We start from the raw sequence: 17872 nt of genomic DNA on the forward strand, positions 1-17872 counted from the left end.
CTGTCAGATGCTCCTGGTTTTTGATAGCCTTGACGGTTCTGAGGAGTGTGGCCAGGTGTTTTGTTGAGGGCCCCTCAATTTGGATTTGTCTGATGTTTTCCTTATGATTAGGGCTTCCCTGATGGCTCAGCGGTAAAGAATCTGCCTGCAACAGGAGACGCAGGGTATGTGGGTTCTATCCCTGGACTAGGAAGATCCCCCGGAGTAGGAAGTGGCAACCCGCTACAGTATTCTTGACAGAAAAATCCCATGGACAGAGGAGTCTGGCAGGCTACAGTCCAAAGGGTTTCAAAGAGTCGGACACAACTGAGCGACTGGGGCACACACACACACTCGTGGGTTTGAGGGAGGAAGACCACACAGGTAAGGTGCCATTTTTATCCCATCAAATTGAAGCTATGTATGATCGGCATAACTTAGCCTTCTTGATGTTCATCTTGGTCAGCTGGCCAACTTAGTGTTTGTTGAGTTTTTCCAGAAAGAGAAAGGTTACTCCCTTTTCCCCCTTCATACACTGTACATTTTGGAAAGAAGCCACTCTGTGCAGCCCACAATTAATGAGTGGGGATTTATGTCCCTTCCCTCTTTAAGGACTGAGTAGCTACATATATTGTTTGGATTCTTTCTGCTTGGGAGATTTACCTGTCCTCTCCCACTTACTTATTGACTCAACCATTTATATCAGTGTGGACTCATGGATACATATATAATACTTTGGGTGATAATCCAGTTCTACTTATTCTCTTGGTTTTACTTATTCAGGCTGTTCTAGCTTTGGCCACTGGGACTCCTGTGTCCCTTTCACATACTGCCATTATTGTGTTCCCTTTCGGTTTTGTTTTGTTTTGAGCACTTCTTTACTTTTTAGCCCTACAAGATAGCCCAGACTCATCTGCATTATTTATCTGTTTCGGGCTGGGCTGGGTCTTTGTTGTGGCCTAGAGGCTATCTCTAGCTGAGGCAAGCGGGGGCCACCCTGTTGTCGCGGTGCATGGCCTTCTGGATGTGGTGGCTTCTCCTGTTGTGGAGCACGGCCTCTCGGCGCTCGAGGCGCAGTAGCTGTGGCATATCAGCTTAGTTGTCCCACAGCGTGTGGGGTCCTCCTGGACCGGGGATTATACCCACGTCCCCTGCATTGGTGGGGGGATTCTTAACCACTGGACCACCAGGGAAGTCCCTCGTCTTGAATATTTTAAATACTTGTTTCCATAAATAGTGTCTCCGTGAGAATTACTGTTTTATAACTTAGGACCTAGAACAAATAGTTCCCTTGGGGAGAATAGGAATAGACATCAAATAAAATTTCCCCGGGCACCTGCTCCCGTTGCTCTAATTCTTAGCTTTGTGGGAACCATGAACGAGGGCCAGAAACTTCAGAATCTCCTTATGTTTCCTTTTCTGCTCGACCACCCTCTTTCTTGTCAATTTGAATTTTTTACATGTTTGCCTTTCTCTCCATCCCACGGCCAATGCTCAGCCCAGACCCTTGTGCCTCACAGGACGCCAGCAAAAGCCTTCTCTGCATTGTTTCCTGCGTCCACTTGCTTTGCTGACATATCTATCCTTTTCCCTTCTGGCAATTGCCATAAAACATCCGCTAGCTCTTCTTCACTCAGGATGGCCCCCACTGAGATGGACGCCTAGGGTCTTTCATGGGCACTCTGCCATGGCTACCCTGGAATAATGGGCCCTGAGCTCGGGGCTTAGAGTCTAGAGAGCCATAACCTCTCTCGTTAGCCTGGCGAATCCAGTGTAAGGGCCGCTTCTCCATGCCTAGGCGCTCCCCCTGAGCTCTGCTTGTACCCCTTTGATAGCCTGTGCTGTTCTCCATCTGGTCCCATAATTGTCTCTCCCTCTAGCTTGGAAGTCCCTGATAGGAAGGGACCTGTCTATGTTATTAACCTTTCTCCCCCTCATGGTGTCTGGCTTGGGACCCCACATTCAGAGTCAGTTTGATGTCACCCGGATTATTGGATGTGCTCAAATCCTGCATTTATAAGCCTGTTGTTTTACTGTCAAACACCAGAGGGCACTGTGAGCACGTTGAGGAAGAAGAGTCTAACCCAGTACACATGGAAGGTTGAGAAAGGCTTAGGGAAGCGTCCTTCTATTTTAGGGTTGCACAGGACTTACTGCTATCCAGGTGTCCTGAACACATCCATTCAAGTTTACTCATGAGCTGTGCCCGTTACATTCAGAGATTAGGATAGGCATGGCAGTGATTCTAAGTTACTATACTAATGACACTTAGCATCATAGGTCAGGTCGTTAGATAGGACTGCCTTCCAGATCTCTCGAGACCCAAAGTGATCTTCCTGACCGCAGCTGCCCTCCTCTTACCCCTAAAAATGGGATCTCCCAATTCCAAGGGGATTGAGTAATATGGTTCTTTTCCTCTTCTGCCCTACCCTCCTGCTGCGTGCACACACACACACACTCTCACACACACACACTCTGACATCAGGGTCTTTGGTCCGTGGTTCAAAGGCTCTGACTTCCTGTGGACAGAGCAGGAGGTTGTTATGAGAAACAGCACCCCCATTGGCCCTGATCCCAGGGACATAGCATCAATCAGCCCCCTGTGTGCTCCCAGACTCCCTGGAGGTGAGTTTTAGCATCACAGGGTCCCAGATGTGAGAAGGCTCCCTTACAGACCAAGCCAGGGAGCCCCATTGCAGAGGGGGTGGCTATTTGCAAGGATCTCATGCCTTGTACATTTTTTCCAAAACGAAGAATGGCAATTGTAGGCCATAAACCAAAGAGTTGATATTTTTCAGAAAATAATCTCACTTTTCTTTGGCAAACCACCTCCAGCCCCCTGACATCCCTGAGTATGAGGCCTCAGTAGAGGGAGTGAAGCCCAGGAGCTCCTCCCCCTGGTCTTGGGTGTAAACTCATTCCTGGAGCCTGCCCTGAAGTGCACCTCTGATAAACAGGAAGGCGTGTGGGCCATCAGTGTCCGTCCCTCACAGAGCATCTGAGACCTGTCTGGGCCATCAAAGCCATCCCCAGCCCCCAGGAGCATTCTGGAGGGGACTCTAGCCTCACCAGAAACAATTCCCCATTGTGTCCCCCTACTTGGAAATGGTAGATTTGTAAACAGGCCCTTACGTTTAGGCAGATCCTGCTCTGGCTTTGTGCTAACGTGTTGTTTTTTCTTCCCTGAACAATGTCCTTTCCAGTAGGGCCAGCCGTTCACACCATTGTCTGAGACCCTTGGACTACAGGAAACAGCACCAGATTCTTATCAGCTGCGGGGGCGAACAGATGAGGTCATGCCCATAAAGCAAGCTGCTGGTCTGCCACATCATTCTTCCATACCTTTATCTGGGAGAACGGAGCCCCTGTTGTCTCCCAAACTGGGAAATCTGGGCTTTAAGTCTCTAATACTGTCTCCTCCATTTGATGGCAGACACTTGGACTCTGCTCTGGGCCCCTTGATTCACTTTGGAATCCTCTCCTGCCTGCAGCTGTCCCCTTGCCCTGGTCTTCCTTCTCTGCCCAGTGGGATGTTCTTGGCAGTGAAATATGCCCTTGGGATGGGTTAGGTGCACTCCAGTCATCTTCCTCTGTAGGGGACAAGAATTAAGACTGGCCTCCTGAGCCGTCCTCATAGCAGAGTTCCTGAGTACAAGCTACTAGTTGACTGCTGGAGGCCTAGTGTGAGCATGAGGGTGGGCATTCTTTGCGAGGCCTCCCTGGAGACTGCAGCATTTCCCATCCTCAGTGGAAAATGAATTTTTTTTTTAAATAGGCTACATTGAGGAACCAGAAGTTTCCTTAATGAAAATCCAGCGGGAAAAGTGAAAGGCTCCATTAGGACACGGCCTCTAAGGAAGGGGGGGCCAGGAGTGGTACCCACACAAAGACTGGCTGGGGCTGAGCAGTGGGAATTGGGCACGGGGCCACTTTCTTCATCTCCTGTGCACCAGGAGGGTGGGTAAGTCCGGAAGAGAAGCCAGGGTGGAGGCCTAACAATCCTTGAGCTCCTTATCAGGTATTATATCCAAACCTAGTCCCACCCATTCATTCTCTCTGCACACCAGGGCCAATTTTGTAATCTCAGATATCCCCCAGGGATTTGATCTTGCTGCGTGTTGAACTTTCTCCTTGCCAGAGCCCTTTCAGGCTGGGACTTGAGTGAGGTTGGGGTAGATCCTTAACTGGGGTGAGAACTCATCTATTCCTGAGCAGCACTTGTAAGGAGATGTGGCTGCTGGGAGCCACCTCAGTTTGCTGGACTGCAGAGCCCTGTGAGACCCACCTCACTCCAGCTGCATCCCAAGTCCTTGCCAGCCCACAGAGAGGAAAACCTGGCAGGAGTCAGCCCTGCCTCCTCACCTGCTGCCTGCCCGCTTCTGCAGTCGGGTGATTCTAGGGGTGTCTGAGACCTGACCCCACCTTAGCAAAGAAGCCATTTGAGAAAGTGAGAAGGGCTGTCTTCCTCCCTCATCCTGCTCCCACTCTGCCCCTTACCCTTGCTTAGAAGCTAATCTTGTGGACTACAGGACAGCCACAAGCTTGGAGTGAACCCTAACCCTACGCAGAGGACCATGGCAGACGCAAGAGGAGCAGGAAGTGGGCTGGGGGAGCAGGCTGGGTGTGACAGGACAGGAGCCAGAGGCAGGCCAGAGTCCAGGTCCCAGGAACAGCAGACCGGCGGCTTGGCGGCCATGGGGTGTCAGGTCCTGCTGTGGCGCTGGCCGTGGGAAACCCAGATGCGTCTATTCCACCTGGGAAGTCAGCGCCTCCAGAGCTTACAGGCTTAGAAGGCAGAGATTAATTAATTAATCTCACATGTAAAGGGAGGGAATTAATCTAACCAGCATTTCCCCCAAAATATGCTCTTCAAAACATTAGAGACATGAACTGGCAGCTGCTCCATGGGGAAAAAAAGGCAGGGGTGGGGGCTAGAGGACCACATGCTTTGGAAGATCATACAGCGCAGAGTAGGCATGCATGTTAATGAGGAACCATCGCAGGGTCCTCAGGAGCTTCACAGGGAAGCAAGCTGGCAGTGCACAGCTCTGCGGGGCTAAGGGGACAGAAATCCCGTGTTTATCTGACTGTTGGCAAGGATCTGATGAGACAGTTGTTCAAAGGACACCATTTTGGACGTCATTTGACTAACCCCTTTCTCGAAGCCCCTTTCCAGCTCTAGACCTGTTTGAGAAATCATGAAACAGGCCCAAAGACCAGGGGAAGTATAAGACAGGAAAAATCTGGGAGCAGAAGATAGAGTAAAATCCCTGCAGCAGGAAATAGGGCTCCAGATAGGGGGTGGTGGGGTGGGGGGTTGAGTCCAAGCCCAGGGGGTCTTCAGGGAATGAATGGTGGTGATGTTGGAGCAGAGATACCATGCATCCCAGGGGAGAGGGGGGCTCCCTCCCTATTCACACACCCACCCAGCCCAGCAGTCCACACGGTGCTCTGATGAGGCTTCTCAGATGGTGGTGGCGGCCTGGGGAAGGGCAACAGGGTTTTACTTTCTGTGAGGCCTGGGTGCTTGTGCACAGGCCAGGGGGCAAAAGCAGGGGTCCTGCTCCAGGGCTGGGGTTGCAAGATGGGACTAATGACTGATGACTGTTTAGCCTACTAGTCCATAGCATGGGTTGAAAGGCCCATCCAAGCAAGAGCCTGGGCTCTGTGGGGACTTGGGGTGATGTCCTCCCCATTTCTAAAGCAACCCTGCCTTTTCCTACCTCCCTCTGGCACCAGTGGAGTCTGCTTTGGGGGCAGGGGCATGATGTCGGGGGGGAGTGGGGCTGGGGGAGAGGTGCCTCCTGAAGCCTGCACAGTAGGTCAGACTCAGGGGGTCCCCCTCCTCTCCCAAAGCTGCAGCTCCCACAGCACAGCCTGCCCCCCACCCCCAACCCCAGCCACCAGCAAGAGCACAGTGGCCTTAATATACGTTGGTATGTGGCTGCTGAAGACAGGCGCCAGGCCAAATGTTGCTGTCACAAAGTCAAGTGTTATTGTGAAAAAGGAGCAGGCTGCCTACGTGCCAGCTGCCCTTTGCCAGCATTTTTTTTTTTCCTGGCTCAACATCTTCCTGAAGTTCCAAGAAGTCTCAGAAGCCCATGGGATGGGATTTTCCTAATTTAATAAGCAATCTCAGCTTCATAGGCAAAGCCCTCTGACTTCTTCCTTCCTCTGATACCCATCTCCTTGCCTTTTAGAAAAAACCACCCAGGGTGTTTTCTCCCTTCTGGAATGGACAGGAAAGGCTCCTCATTTACAACTCACATGAATGGCATCAGTCAATTTAGTACAGAAATACACAGACACAATAATGATATAATTACGTGATATAAATATTAGCTTCATCCCTTTCCCTGTAGATTGTGTGGAAAACCCCTGCACTCTCCTCACCAGCGCTCAGGGGCGGTGACGATATAAAGAACAATGGTAATTATGAGAAGTGTGCTTTGAAGACAGAGAAACCATGAGGCCCATCCCGACAGATGAATACAAAAATAGAATTCACACATAGAGGCATTTCCAGGAGTGAATAACGCAAGGTACCATGGGGATGAGGGGGGTGGTGGAGATGAGTAGAAGCTGTCCATATTTTCCAAGTCCAGGTGTTCCTGGTCAGGATTTTAAACTCTTCCCTCCATTTCCCAGAGTAACTTCCCCAGGGGACCCAGCCTAGTTGCCACTGAAAACACGTGGGATACAGGGGCAGAGCTGCTGGCAGCTCTGACATCCATGCCTGGGGCTCTTCCATAGCCGCTGTCTTCCCTTCCCCTCTTCTCCAGCCCCCTCCCCACGGTGCTCCTCCTCGGCTTTTACCTGCTGACATCCCAGCCACAGCTGCCCCTGGCTGCAGGCTTCCCAGAGTGCTGTCAGGTTAGCCTCGGGACACACCTGGCTCACTTTCCACACGAAGAGGGGAAGGGGCCTGTTTCAGATCCCTGAGGTGGCAGGAACCGGGAGGTGAGGAGTGGACGTGGGGCTCAGATGCAATCCAAAGCAGACACAGTCTGGGTTTGAGTTCAGGGAGGCAGGAAGCCCTGTCTTCTTATCGGTTTTTTTTTCCCCCTTCCCTCATCTTGTCTTTTAATGGAGGGAATCTTGAACCTGAGGCTCTTGTCCCCCTCCTGTCCATTCTGTGCGTCACTGACTTGCTCATATGCAGGCTGGGAACAACTTTTCATTTAGCCCTCCTCCTCCTCCATGCTCCCCAGCCCACGAAACACATTACTGCTGATGGCAAAAACACCTCCCCACACACCCAGACAGAACGTGTCCTGGCCACCTGAGCCGGCAGCACCCCCCAAGAACCAGCAGGCCTTAGCAGCTTCCCCCTGCGATTTTCTCCCTTAAAAGAAAAATATAGGCTTCATAAATGAACCACCCATGACAAACCCTTATTTAGCAGAAACCAAAGATCCCAGGGCGGGAAACTCTCTGGCTGCTGGGCTGATTGATGCCTTCTTGGGGCCTTGAGAATTCCTGCTCCTGGGTCCCGTAGCCGGTCCTAGGGTCTCCTGACCTCGCCCCACCTCAGCCCTCTGTGGCCCCCTAGGCAGAGCTCTGCCTTCTGTCCTCACCACACAGCTTGCTCACACAGCAGCCACGTCCCCACCCTCCCAGGCTGTGCGCAAGCTTGCGTTGCCCTGGGAAAGACAGCCCACTCCTCAAAATACCCCACCTCCCCTCTCCCTATCACCTAGTCCACAAAGATGAGGGACAGCTTCTCCTAGAATTCACCCTCTCCCTGCCTGTCAACATGGAGACCCTGATGGTGGGGAGAGGCAATCCCATCAGGAGGGGGTGGGCACCCCAGGAAACATGCCTGGCAGCAACGGGACCAGGGGCAGAGAAGTTAGGCTGGGAGGTTCAGGGAGCTCTAGCAGTCTGTGCTTCTGTGATTTTGAGACGGAGAAGAGGGGGTGGGCGGTGGCAGGCAACCACCAAGACATCAGGGCACAAAGTGGGAGGGGGTTCTTTCTGTTCCACCTTCCCAGCGCCTCCACTTTCCCTCCCCACCTCAGTCAGGGTAGGTCTTCTTAGCCAGTGCTAGCTGAGGGGCGACTTCCACCCTTCTCGTCTGCCTGAGGGCCCCCTGCCCAGACACCACCTCAGCTGCACCCACACACCCACTCTAAGGGTCACTCAGAATGGCCATTGTTCTGCAGGCTGGGTAAGAACCACCCAACCCTCTCGCTTCTGGGCACAAGCGGAAATGTGCTGTGGGAGCCTTGCTCAAGAACAAATAGCAGACCCACTGGGGTTGCCAGCAGCCAGAGGGTGTTGACTCCCGCCTGGGACTGAGAGCCCAGAGAGGGACAAGGAACAGGCCTGGGATACAGGGCCCTCCATCAGGCCCCAGCCTATCCTGCGGGTGGCCTGGTAGGGGCCTGGGGACAGAGATTCTATCTCCAAGAGGCCATCAGGCACGTTAACCCCCTCTGCCCTAGCTGGGTGGGTGGGAGATGCTGGGGGCTGCTGCTGGCCACTCGGCCCATCCCGACCAGCCCCTCCTCCTCCCTCCTCTGTGTAGCCTCATACCTCCCGGGGTGTCCGATTGCGCTCGGCCTGCACCCGGCTCTTCACCTTCTTGCCCAGCTCCAGCCCCACCCAGCTCTTGCCCTTGGCCTGTTTGCTGCGGCTGCGGCTGCGGGAGGGGCACCACACTCGCTCACAGTACTCATCCACCCGGGGCAGGTTGGCGAAGCCGATGAGCTGCATGATGTCCTTATACCAGGCCTTGGAGTAGGGGGAGACGGGGCCGCCTCGGGCTGTGGGCTCCTCTGGCCTCGGCTCCCGGGGGAACAGAATGTCAAGCTGTGCAGGCACGATCACCTCCAGAGCCAGGCGGACCACCACCTGGGAGAAGCCGTGCTCCAGCGTCATGCAGGTGTAGGTGCCCGCATCCAGGCGGTTGAGCCTGCGGAACAGCAGCCCCTGCTCTGTTTGCAGGACGCGCTCGTCAGTCTTCACCTGCTGGAGGTGTGGGAGGGCGTGAGGGCGCCTGGAGCAGCGCTCGCCCCATCAACCTCTCTGTGCCTTGCTTTTCCACATTTGCCATCTCAGGGCTCATTCTCCCCTTCCCAACAGTGTGGCAGGCTCAGCGTCCTTGACTGAACTAACTGCCGGCAGGGCCTCACTTTCCCAGAACCCGGGACAGGGCCTGCAAAGGGGACTTCTCAAAGATTTGATTGACTAGTTTCTCCCCTCGTCAGAGCTCTGGAGCCCCTATCTTGGCCTTGGGGGCCCCTGGCCACATTCCCAGAGAACAGAGAGGGTTAAAGGGTATTTATGGGCTTTTTCTCGAGTCGGGGTTTACCCCCAGCCCCCGGACTAAAACTCCTCTACCCTCGACACTGTACAGAGCTCTCCCTGTCTTGGTCTGCATCGTTCACTCCCCCTACATTGCAGGACCCACAAGCCCATCGCGGTGTAGGAGGTGGAGCATGGTTCTGATCCGACCCATCTTTGGCCTGGACCCTGTTTGGGCTTTAGTCCGCATGTGTGTACATTGAGGCTGCACTGCTTGGGTGGTGAGTCTTGTGTAACTCCATCTCATTGCTCCCCCGCCCCTGCCCTCACAGGGAGACTTCTCAGTGCCCAGCCCAACAGCTGGCCCAAGGCTGGCCTCCCCCAGTTCTCAAGCTGGGAGGAGAGCCCCTCCTGTAATCAACTCACTCCCTCCCCTTCCCTATCCGTGGGAGCAGCTTGAGAATGGCTCTTCACCCTGCCCCACCCACGCCCAAGCTCACGCCCCAGACTGAAGCTATCTCTGGGGTTGACAGACTTTTCTGGATGGGGGAGGAGAGGGCCTAGGCAGTCAGCTGGACTCTAGGGAGGAAGTGAGAGGCCAGGCAGTGTGTACTTGTGTGTGTGTGTGTGTGTGTGTGTGTGTGGTGGAGGTGTATGTGCAAGGGCCGGTGGTCAGGGGCCCAGGGCTCCTAGGGTGAAGGAAGACCTTGAGGAAGAGACCCCTTCAAAGATGAGCCATATGTGTAAGCATGGGGGCCTTCCTGACCAGCCCAGACCCCCTTCCCTGTCCGCCATCTCTGCTACGCCCTCAGACAGAGCCCAGCCCAGTGCCTGGGAATCTCGGGGTGCCTGTCACTGGAGAAGTTCTACCACATCTGGCCTGGGTGTTCCCAGGTGGCAGGAACGGGGGACCTCCTTCTAGGCACCCCAGGGTACACACTTTTCTTAAGTTGATCTTGGCAGGTTCCCCCCGAGAGTTCAGGGAGGGGTGTGACCGCAGGACACATGCAGGCTGGAGCCAGGGTCCTCACTCACCTGCTCAGGCCTCTCGTCCCCGGGCCTCTGCAAGAACCAGCGCACAGCAGCCTGTGGGGACTTGGGCAGGCACTCTAGGAAGGTGCTGTTGTGCTCCGTGCCGTAGACAGTGGTGGTCGCCGCGAGTCCCGCAGTCTCCTCTGGGGGAGATTTGGAAGTGGGCTCAACTCAGGAGCTATAAGGCCCCCAGCACCACCGACTGACTCCCACAGCCCAGGCCCCCCCATGAATGTGACAGGGACTAGGCATCTGCTGATCTCTAACCCCCTCTCTCTACCCAAAGACCCTGCACCCATAGCTGACAGGAGTTACACACAGAGAAACTGAGGGCTGCCTGTGACCACAGGAGCAGCCTGAGGCCACACTCCACAGGGGCGATCGGTGCCCTCCGCTGCTCACCCTCCTGGCTCTGGCCCAGGCACTGCAGGGCAGGGTTGCCGTGCCGGATGTCCTGGCGGCGGAAGCGCCGTTTGCTGGTGCCCGGCCGGTAGCGGGTGCAGGAGGCACCGTCCCAGGCGCAGTAGGGGTCCCGGGCCAGGCAGCACTCCGCACAGGCGCTGCCATATGTCTCGCACTGGTGCAGCTGCAACCGGGCCACGCCCAGCCTCGAGCCCACGTACAGCATTTGCTGTGAGGGACACAGGCAGAGCCCGAGGTGAGTCTGAGCTCCACACAGAAGCAGCTAGGCTCTCAGCCCCCTCAGCACTCCTGAGGCCCCTGACATTTGCAAGAGTCTTTCAGAACCTCTTGAGTGCATTCCCAGAACAAAAAACGTTTATCACCATCTGATCTACATCGGACCCTATGCTAGGGCGTGGAGGAGATGCAGTGCATCCGGGGTCTTCTCTCTATGGGGCTTTTCCGACCCTCCCAGCAGCAGACCTTTGCCCTCTACCCCAATGGCCTTGCCTCTGACTTCAGAGGTGAACTCTGCCTTGAGCAGTCGTAGCACAAAAGTCGAGATTTACCCAAAGATAAACTGGGGCAGATGAATTTGGGGAGATTTTGCCACTTGCAAAAGGACACACAGCATGTCCCTAAAATCTGTTTGATGTAAAATCTGGATCCTGTTTTCAAGCACGATTTTGTCTGCCCTGAGTTGCTGGCCTTTGTGGATCTCCCCTTATCTGAACACAGGCTCAGTTACTGAGGGCCTCCCATGCCCATGGGTTTCGTGCATGGGAATCGCAGCTCCCAGCTGAACCCTCAACCCTCATTGCAGGGCCTGACCAGGCAGCCCCAGGACCTGCTGGGAAACAGCAGGGCTCAGGGAAACTTCAGGAGATCAGAGGAAGGAGGATTTGGCTGCCACAGCAGCTGCTCTTACCCTTTTGACGGAGATCTCCATCTCAGTGATGGGTGTTGGCACCTGGGAAAGAAGCGAGACCTCCCCTGAATCCCTGCTTTCAGCCTCTCCCAGCCTCTGAGTGAAAGCCATCTTTCTCCCAGGTCAGTGCACTCCCTAGCAACTAAGGCCAGACGGTCTTTCCCACACATTGTGTTTTAGAAAGGTCCCCTCTCCCTGGCTGGCCTCTAAGGCTTGGCTAAAAGCACAAAGCTCTGGTGTCCCCTCCCACAGCCCTGTCCCCCAGCAATGAGGCAGCTGTCCCAAATCACCCGTTCCACCCACTTGGGGAAGCTCAGCAGTTCCCCAGACACAGACGATCCTCTCTGACTGACTCTGTAGAGGGGTCAACAGAACCCCTTGGGGTGTCAATCACCCCTCACTGCAACCTGAGCCTGGCAGGGCTCTGTCAAGGGGCGATCGCCTTGGCCATCTGTCCCTGGGCCCCCCACCTCTCAACTCACAGACTGTCTCCAGGCCCGCAGTCATTTAGAAGCGTCGGCAAGGCCTCTGCGATAGTGAGGCCCGCTGCCCACTGACTGCGGGTTCGGTAAAGATAGGCCCATTTCCCTCCTACACTTTGCTCCTGCTTCCTTGTAGCCAGGCCTAGACACAGGGATGGGGCCTAAGGGAATCCTCCCCATCAGTTCCCCCTGCTCACCTTAAACACCTGGAGCTCTTCCAGAAGTACTTCCTCAGGCTCTGCAGAGCTCCCCCCCTGGAGGGCAATGACCTTGAGCACGGACCCTGAGTCTGGGGCAGGGGAGGAGGGGTCAGTGGGAGAGGAAGGAGCAGAGGGGCAGCTCAGGTCCCCGCACACCTCCCCTGCCCGACCACCCCATGCAGCCCACCTACCAGTCCCCAGAAAGATGACGTCGTAGGTCCCGTCTTCTGCCTCCACACGGTCCACCACGATCTGACGTAGCTGCTGCGCCAGATGGGTTTTGACAAGGACAGGGCGACCCCGCCGGGGACGCACGGGCCGGAACATGAGTGGGTGGGCTCGGGCAAACTGCAGCACCTCATCCGGGTAGTCCTTGGTGCTGCCAAAGGGCCGTCCTGGCTGTGCAGTCATCTTACTGGGGCACTGTAGGCCGTGGCAAAGGGAGCGCCTGAAGCCTCCTGGGTTGTCGCATTCCCCACCCCCAGTCTGTGTCTAGACTCCACTGGCTGTTCACACCAGCCTCCGAGGGACAGCTTGTGGACCCTTCATGCTGTATGAGAGACTCCTCAGTGCAGTCAGGGCTCCGCTCCCCTCCTCACCCCACCCAGCCCAGCCGCTGCCCCGGCGCTTCGCGCAGACCCAAGCCTGCCCTTGGCCTCTAGAGCCCCTCCCAGCATCTACTCAGCCCTCTTCTCTGCCCTGGTCCCAGGCAGATACTCACCATGCCAGGACGTGGAAAGGGCACCTTGCCCCCGTAGGGCCCCCATTGGTGCTGGGGACCATCTTGGTGGGCAAAGGGCCCCTTGAAGACTTCCCAGATATCAGCCATGTGGTACACACAGACGGCATAGCCCTGGAACACAGCACTGCAGAGGACAGGCCGGGATAGTCAGGCCAGGGAGGTTCTCAGAGACAGGAAGGGGGCAGCCTAGTTCCATAGGGAGGATGATGGTGCCTGCGGTCAGCAGAGACGGGAAAACAAGGACACCCAGGCAAAGGATACAGCCGCAGAGTCACCGAGTCAGGGACAGAGTCAGGGACCCCTGGCTAGGCTGGGATGGGAGAGCAGGGGCTCAACAGGGGAGGCCAGGGTGCAGAGACAGGGCCGGGGGTGGAGGTGAGGGGAGGCTATCTGCCCACCTGACTGTGCTGAACAGCGCGTACACCTCCAGGCTCTTCCCCAAGTTGGGCCACAGCAGGAAGACGTCCTCTGGGAGACAGAAGGCCACCGCCAGTGCCGCGCGCTCACGGGCTCTGAGCCCTCTCCAGCCCTCACCCCACGTGCTCTGGCCATGCCCTTACCCAGCTGGTCGAAGTGGGTCTCGGCGCCGCCAGGGCCAGGCACGGAGCAGAGCAGCCTGGCCTTGAGGAAGGTGCTCCACTTGTTCACCAGCACCCGCTGGCCGCCCGCATCGTTCTGGGGGGTGGGGGCCAGTCAGCCTCGGGGCCCGAGGACAGCCCCCCGCTTCCTGCTCCTCCACCCTCACCCTTGGAGGGAGGCATGGATGTCAGCCCCACACCCTCGCCTCAGTTTGCCCACTGTTTCAGGTGGGGACAGGGCTGGGAAGACGTGTACGGCCAGGATTCCAGCCCCACTGTCGCTCCCACAGCTCTCACCACGCAGACGCGGCCCACTCGGCTGACGGTGGCACGGCCCGGGCCTCCGTCAGGCGAGGGGACCGTCTCCGAGAAGAAGAAGTACACCTTGTCATCGTCCGGGTCGGGATTGTCAGGGATCCGGGCAGCCAGCACAAACCTGGGGTCTGGGAGGCAACAGCGAGGAGTTGGCAGGGCCCTCACGAGGAGGAACAGGGCAGGGGTGAGCCAAAGAGGAGGAGAGGCGCAGGGACCCCAGGGACCCCACTGGGTCTTAGGGAGTGGAGTGGGGATGGGCAGCCCTCCAGTCCCCACTCCCTCCTCGCTGCCGGTGCTGGGGCAGAACCCAGTTAGCCTTGCCCTTCGCAGAGCCCTGAGCTCACCGTGCAGGAGGTTCTGGTCAGAGTCGGAACGCAAGGCTGGTCGGGGACCCCCAGACCGGAAGATCATGGCCTCATGCCCCAGGAAGTCGGCATTGAGGCCTGTGTACAGCTCCCCTCCTAGGGTTGGGGTAGGGGCAGAGTCAGGGGAGGAGGGCCAGGCCCTGAACCCAGCCCATCCCTTTCCCATGATGCTGGCCAACCCCCACCCTTGTCATGCCGGCCCTGGCCTGGGTGTCACCCACCTACAAAGGTGCTGGCGAAGGGACGACTGGGCTCGTGTGGGCATCTCCCCCTCCCACTTTCCATGCTTCGGGGCTCCAGATGGAGCACATGCTGGGAAGAGGGACGGAGGGAGAGGTGTTACCTGGGAAAGCAGTGCCAGCCCCCGGGCAGTGGCCATTGCGTGCGGCCAGACAGTGGGGGTGGGTGGAAGGCGCCCTCATTCAAGACCTTGCCAGTAGGGGCGGCTCCTTGGCACAAAGGCGCCTTTCAGGCTCTGACCCCTCTGCCCTGACCCAGGCTCAATGGGTGGAATTCAGACAGCAGGAGGAAATGTCACAGCTTCCCAGCCCTTTGTGGGGCCGCTGCAGCTCACCTCTCCTCGATGCCCAACAGCAAGGAGGGCACAGGTGGGCTGGAAGGCGCCAGTGCCACACGCCAGCAGATGGGTCCGGTTGTGGGGGTGCAGCAGCCGTACAAAGTTGGCGCACTCCACCTGCGGAAGGGAGGCGGGGGTGGGTCTTGGGTGAGACCGAGGTCTGTTCCACACGGCCCCAGCTCAGGCACCTGGGGTCAGGGCCTGTGTTGGTCAGGGTGGGGGACCGTCCCTCCTGATAGCACTCACCAAAGGATCTCTTCCCTTGCGAACGCACTCCTCTCTCTGTCCGGGCTGCGGTGGCCACAGGACCTGAAACACAGCCAGGTCAGCCTGGCTGACCCCTGACCTCACAGCCTCAGTTGCCCCAGTCAGCCTCCTGTCTGGAGTCACCTAGCCCTCAGAGGGAGTTGCTTCCCAGACAGTCCAGCTCACCTCCCGGGGATCCGGCCACGTCTGGTCCAACCGCAGAGAGTAGATGGCATCACGGCCGCCCAAAAACAGGCGGTCCCGGTACTCGTCCAGGTACAGGGCCTGAAGGTCCAGGGAGCCCCGGGGGCCCAGAAAGATGGCAGAGCGGTTGGCAGATAGGAGGTCTAGGAGGGAGCCGAGGGAGGGGGTCAGAGCTGCTGCTCAGCCCGCTTCTCCAGCCAGTGTGTGGAGGTGGAGGGTCCCAGCTGTGCGTCTACCGCCCCCCACACACTCACATCTGGAAAATGTTTCCATCCACAGGGCTGCTGGAGGGCTTCTGGGAAGTGACTCCTGGGGGTGGGTGGGACAGGGGACTCAGAGCCCCCCACCCAGCCAAGCCCACCCAGAGGCCTGCCCCCTTTCCCTCCACTCCATGGCCCCCTGGTCTTCAGTTCACATCTCCTTCCCCCAGCCCATCTGTGCTCTACCGGCTCCTCAAGGAAGACGGCCCCACCAGCAGAACTTACGGCTGCAAGCTGGGCAGAGTGCTGGGAGAGCCTGGAGGAAGGCTGGGTGCCCTGAGCAGCATACAAGGCTGACTCAGCGGGACGGGCAGACAGACAGGGGAGAGCGTTCCCAGCAGAGGGAGCATCTGCCTAAGGCCTGGCTGTGGGAGAGGCCAAGTAGGGCCAGGCGGATCTCTAGGCTCTGGTCCAAGGACATGGCTGAAGAGGGTTTTCTCCTCCATAGATGCTGCCTATCCAGGAATGGAGGTGGCTATCTGCAAATGATGATCCCAGGAGGTAGGAGTCCTGAAATAGGTCCCTGGGGTCCAGCTAGGTCACTGGAGGAGATGGGTGTGCAAACAGACAGCAAGATGTCTGGCCACCCTTGGGGAGGGGGAATAGCCAAGCCTGCCCCAAAGGTCAACTTTTCTATGCCCAAACACTCAACTCTGTTCCCAAACTCATTAACAGCCTCTTCCAGGAAGCCTTCCATGACTGACAGTACTTTGTAGATTTGCCCTATTTGGACCTTTTCTTGTAGCCTGACTTCCCCAAAGCCACAGCTCCCAGGGCAGGACCCCATTCCACCCCCTCCTCCCCAATCCCCCCACCACCACACTCCCTTCAGACTCCACAGTGGGGCCATGTCCTCTGCCCCCCAACTCTCCAGAGAAGGCCTGAGTCTTGCCCCTTGGACTGGGGGAAGGTGACCATCCCTCTGGTTTCCCCAGGAAGAAAACTCTGTGGCAAGCCTGTGTCTCATCAGATTCACAAGAGGCTTGTGCCGGCTGCAACACAATATGCCAGGTTAGATCTGCAGAGGAACTTCCTGGACCAGGATGGGCAAAGAAGGGAAGCTACACAGAGCCTCATGGATGGAAGGCCAGCATTACAAAGTGGGCTGCCAGAGGTAGGAGTGGGAACAGGGTTGTGGGGATTGGCTGAGGGGCCCCCTCTTCCCCATTGCCTCCCCTGGGCAAGGAGCCCAGCTGAGAGTGGACAGATCCTCCAGACTTGCCCTCTCTGCCCCTCCCCATCTCTCTCTGCCACCTCTACTGAGCTCCCTCTCCTTTTCTCTACAGCCCCCTCACTCAAGTTCTCCCCCAGTGTGTCTCCGTCTCCCAAGGATTGGTCCCCCTCCCCCTGGCCTCCTCCCAGGAGCCTCTGGCGGCCAGAAGGGAGCACATGGCCGGGAATAACTGTAAAGTCCTTCCCGCAGGCTGTGCTAGGAGTGGCTGATCCCCCCTCCGGCTGGCAGGACAGACTGCCTGGGGCTGGCTAGAGTCCCACACCTGGGGCACAGCAGGGTCAGGGGCTCCATGGACACGCACACAGAGAGCACTGCCCTACCTCGGAAGGAGAGCCGCAGGCGGGGCACGCTGGGGCCGGGGCTGGGACTGCCGCCCCGGAGGAGGAGGCACCCCAGGAGGCAGCAGACGGCCCAGGCTGAGGGGGCCATGCTGAGGAACAGGGGCGCAAGCTGCTTGCAGAGCTGCCCTGGGTCCCGCTGCTGCCGCTGGTTGTAGTTTGCCCAGTTGCCGCCAGGCCTGCTTCTGCTACTTATAAGGCAGCGGCTCCACCCCGTCCAAGGCGGGGAGGAGGAGGGAGGGGTCAAGTGCCCCGCCATCCACCTGCAGCCTCTCCCTCCACCTCAGCTGGCCCAGTTGGTGGCTCTGTGTCAGAATAGCTGCTTCTCCATTTGGGAGACTTTTTTTTCTGGCCAGGCTATGGATGGTTTATACGGAAATGTCCATAAACCCAAGTCCCTTGGCTCTAGCAAAATGTCAAGGGGGAGAGCGAGCCTGGAAGGGAGATCAGAGGTTGATGAGCTGGATGGGTGGTCTAGCTGGGCTCTCTTTTGCTCCTTGCCCCTCCACTGCCCATGATAGGGACCCCCCCATAGGTTGATTCTGTGCCCAGGTTCCTAACACCAAGAGTCCAGCCCCCTGAAGCCTTGGCCTGGCTCCCCAGCTCCCCTGGCAGGGCCCAAGTTGCCTAGGGGTACTCATTCCAGCCCAAGGGACTCCGTGCTTTGGAAGAGGACTTGAAGTCTGGCCGCACTTTACAGATCTGAAATTGGCAACAGATGAATGGCCAGACTTCTCCACC

General features: G+C 57.2%; 1 protein-coding gene across 2 annotated transcripts; it reads right to left on the bottom strand.

The window, feature by feature from the left end:
- Nucleotides 1–6296: 6296 nt before the first annotated feature.
- Nucleotides 6297–17283, bottom strand: SEMA3G (semaphorin 3G). 2 transcript variants are annotated; one of them, XM_052638320.1, is made up of 16 exons: nucleotides 17114–17283; nucleotides 15282–15442; nucleotides 15096–15158; nucleotides 14847–14966; nucleotides 14494–14584; nucleotides 14252–14368; nucleotides 13890–14035; nucleotides 13575–13689; nucleotides 13413–13482; nucleotides 12994–13138; nucleotides 12464–12695; nucleotides 12270–12361; nucleotides 11591–11632; nucleotides 10663–10891; nucleotides 10264–10403; nucleotides 6297–8949 (listed from the first exon to the last, which is right to left on the bottom strand). In XM_052638320.1, the coding sequence occupies exons 1-16, from the start codon at nucleotides 17220–17222 to the stop codon at nucleotides 8512–8514; spliced, it is 2310 nt and encodes a 769-aa protein (XP_052494280.1). In that variant the 5' UTR covers nucleotides 17223–17283; the 3' UTR covers nucleotides 6297–8511. The 2 variants fall into 2 exon arrangements, with proteins under 2 accessions (XP_052494280.1, XP_052494271.1); XM_052638311.1 differs by having other exon boundaries at nucleotides 6297–8952.
- Nucleotides 17284–17872: the final 589 nt, after the last annotated feature.

Source organism: Budorcas taxicolor, chromosome 1 (assembly GCF_023091745.1).
Source record: "Budorcas taxicolor isolate Tak-1 chromosome 1, Takin1.1, whole genome shotgun sequence".
Lineage (NCBI taxonomy): Eukaryota > Metazoa > Chordata > Mammalia > Artiodactyla > Bovidae > Budorcas > Budorcas taxicolor.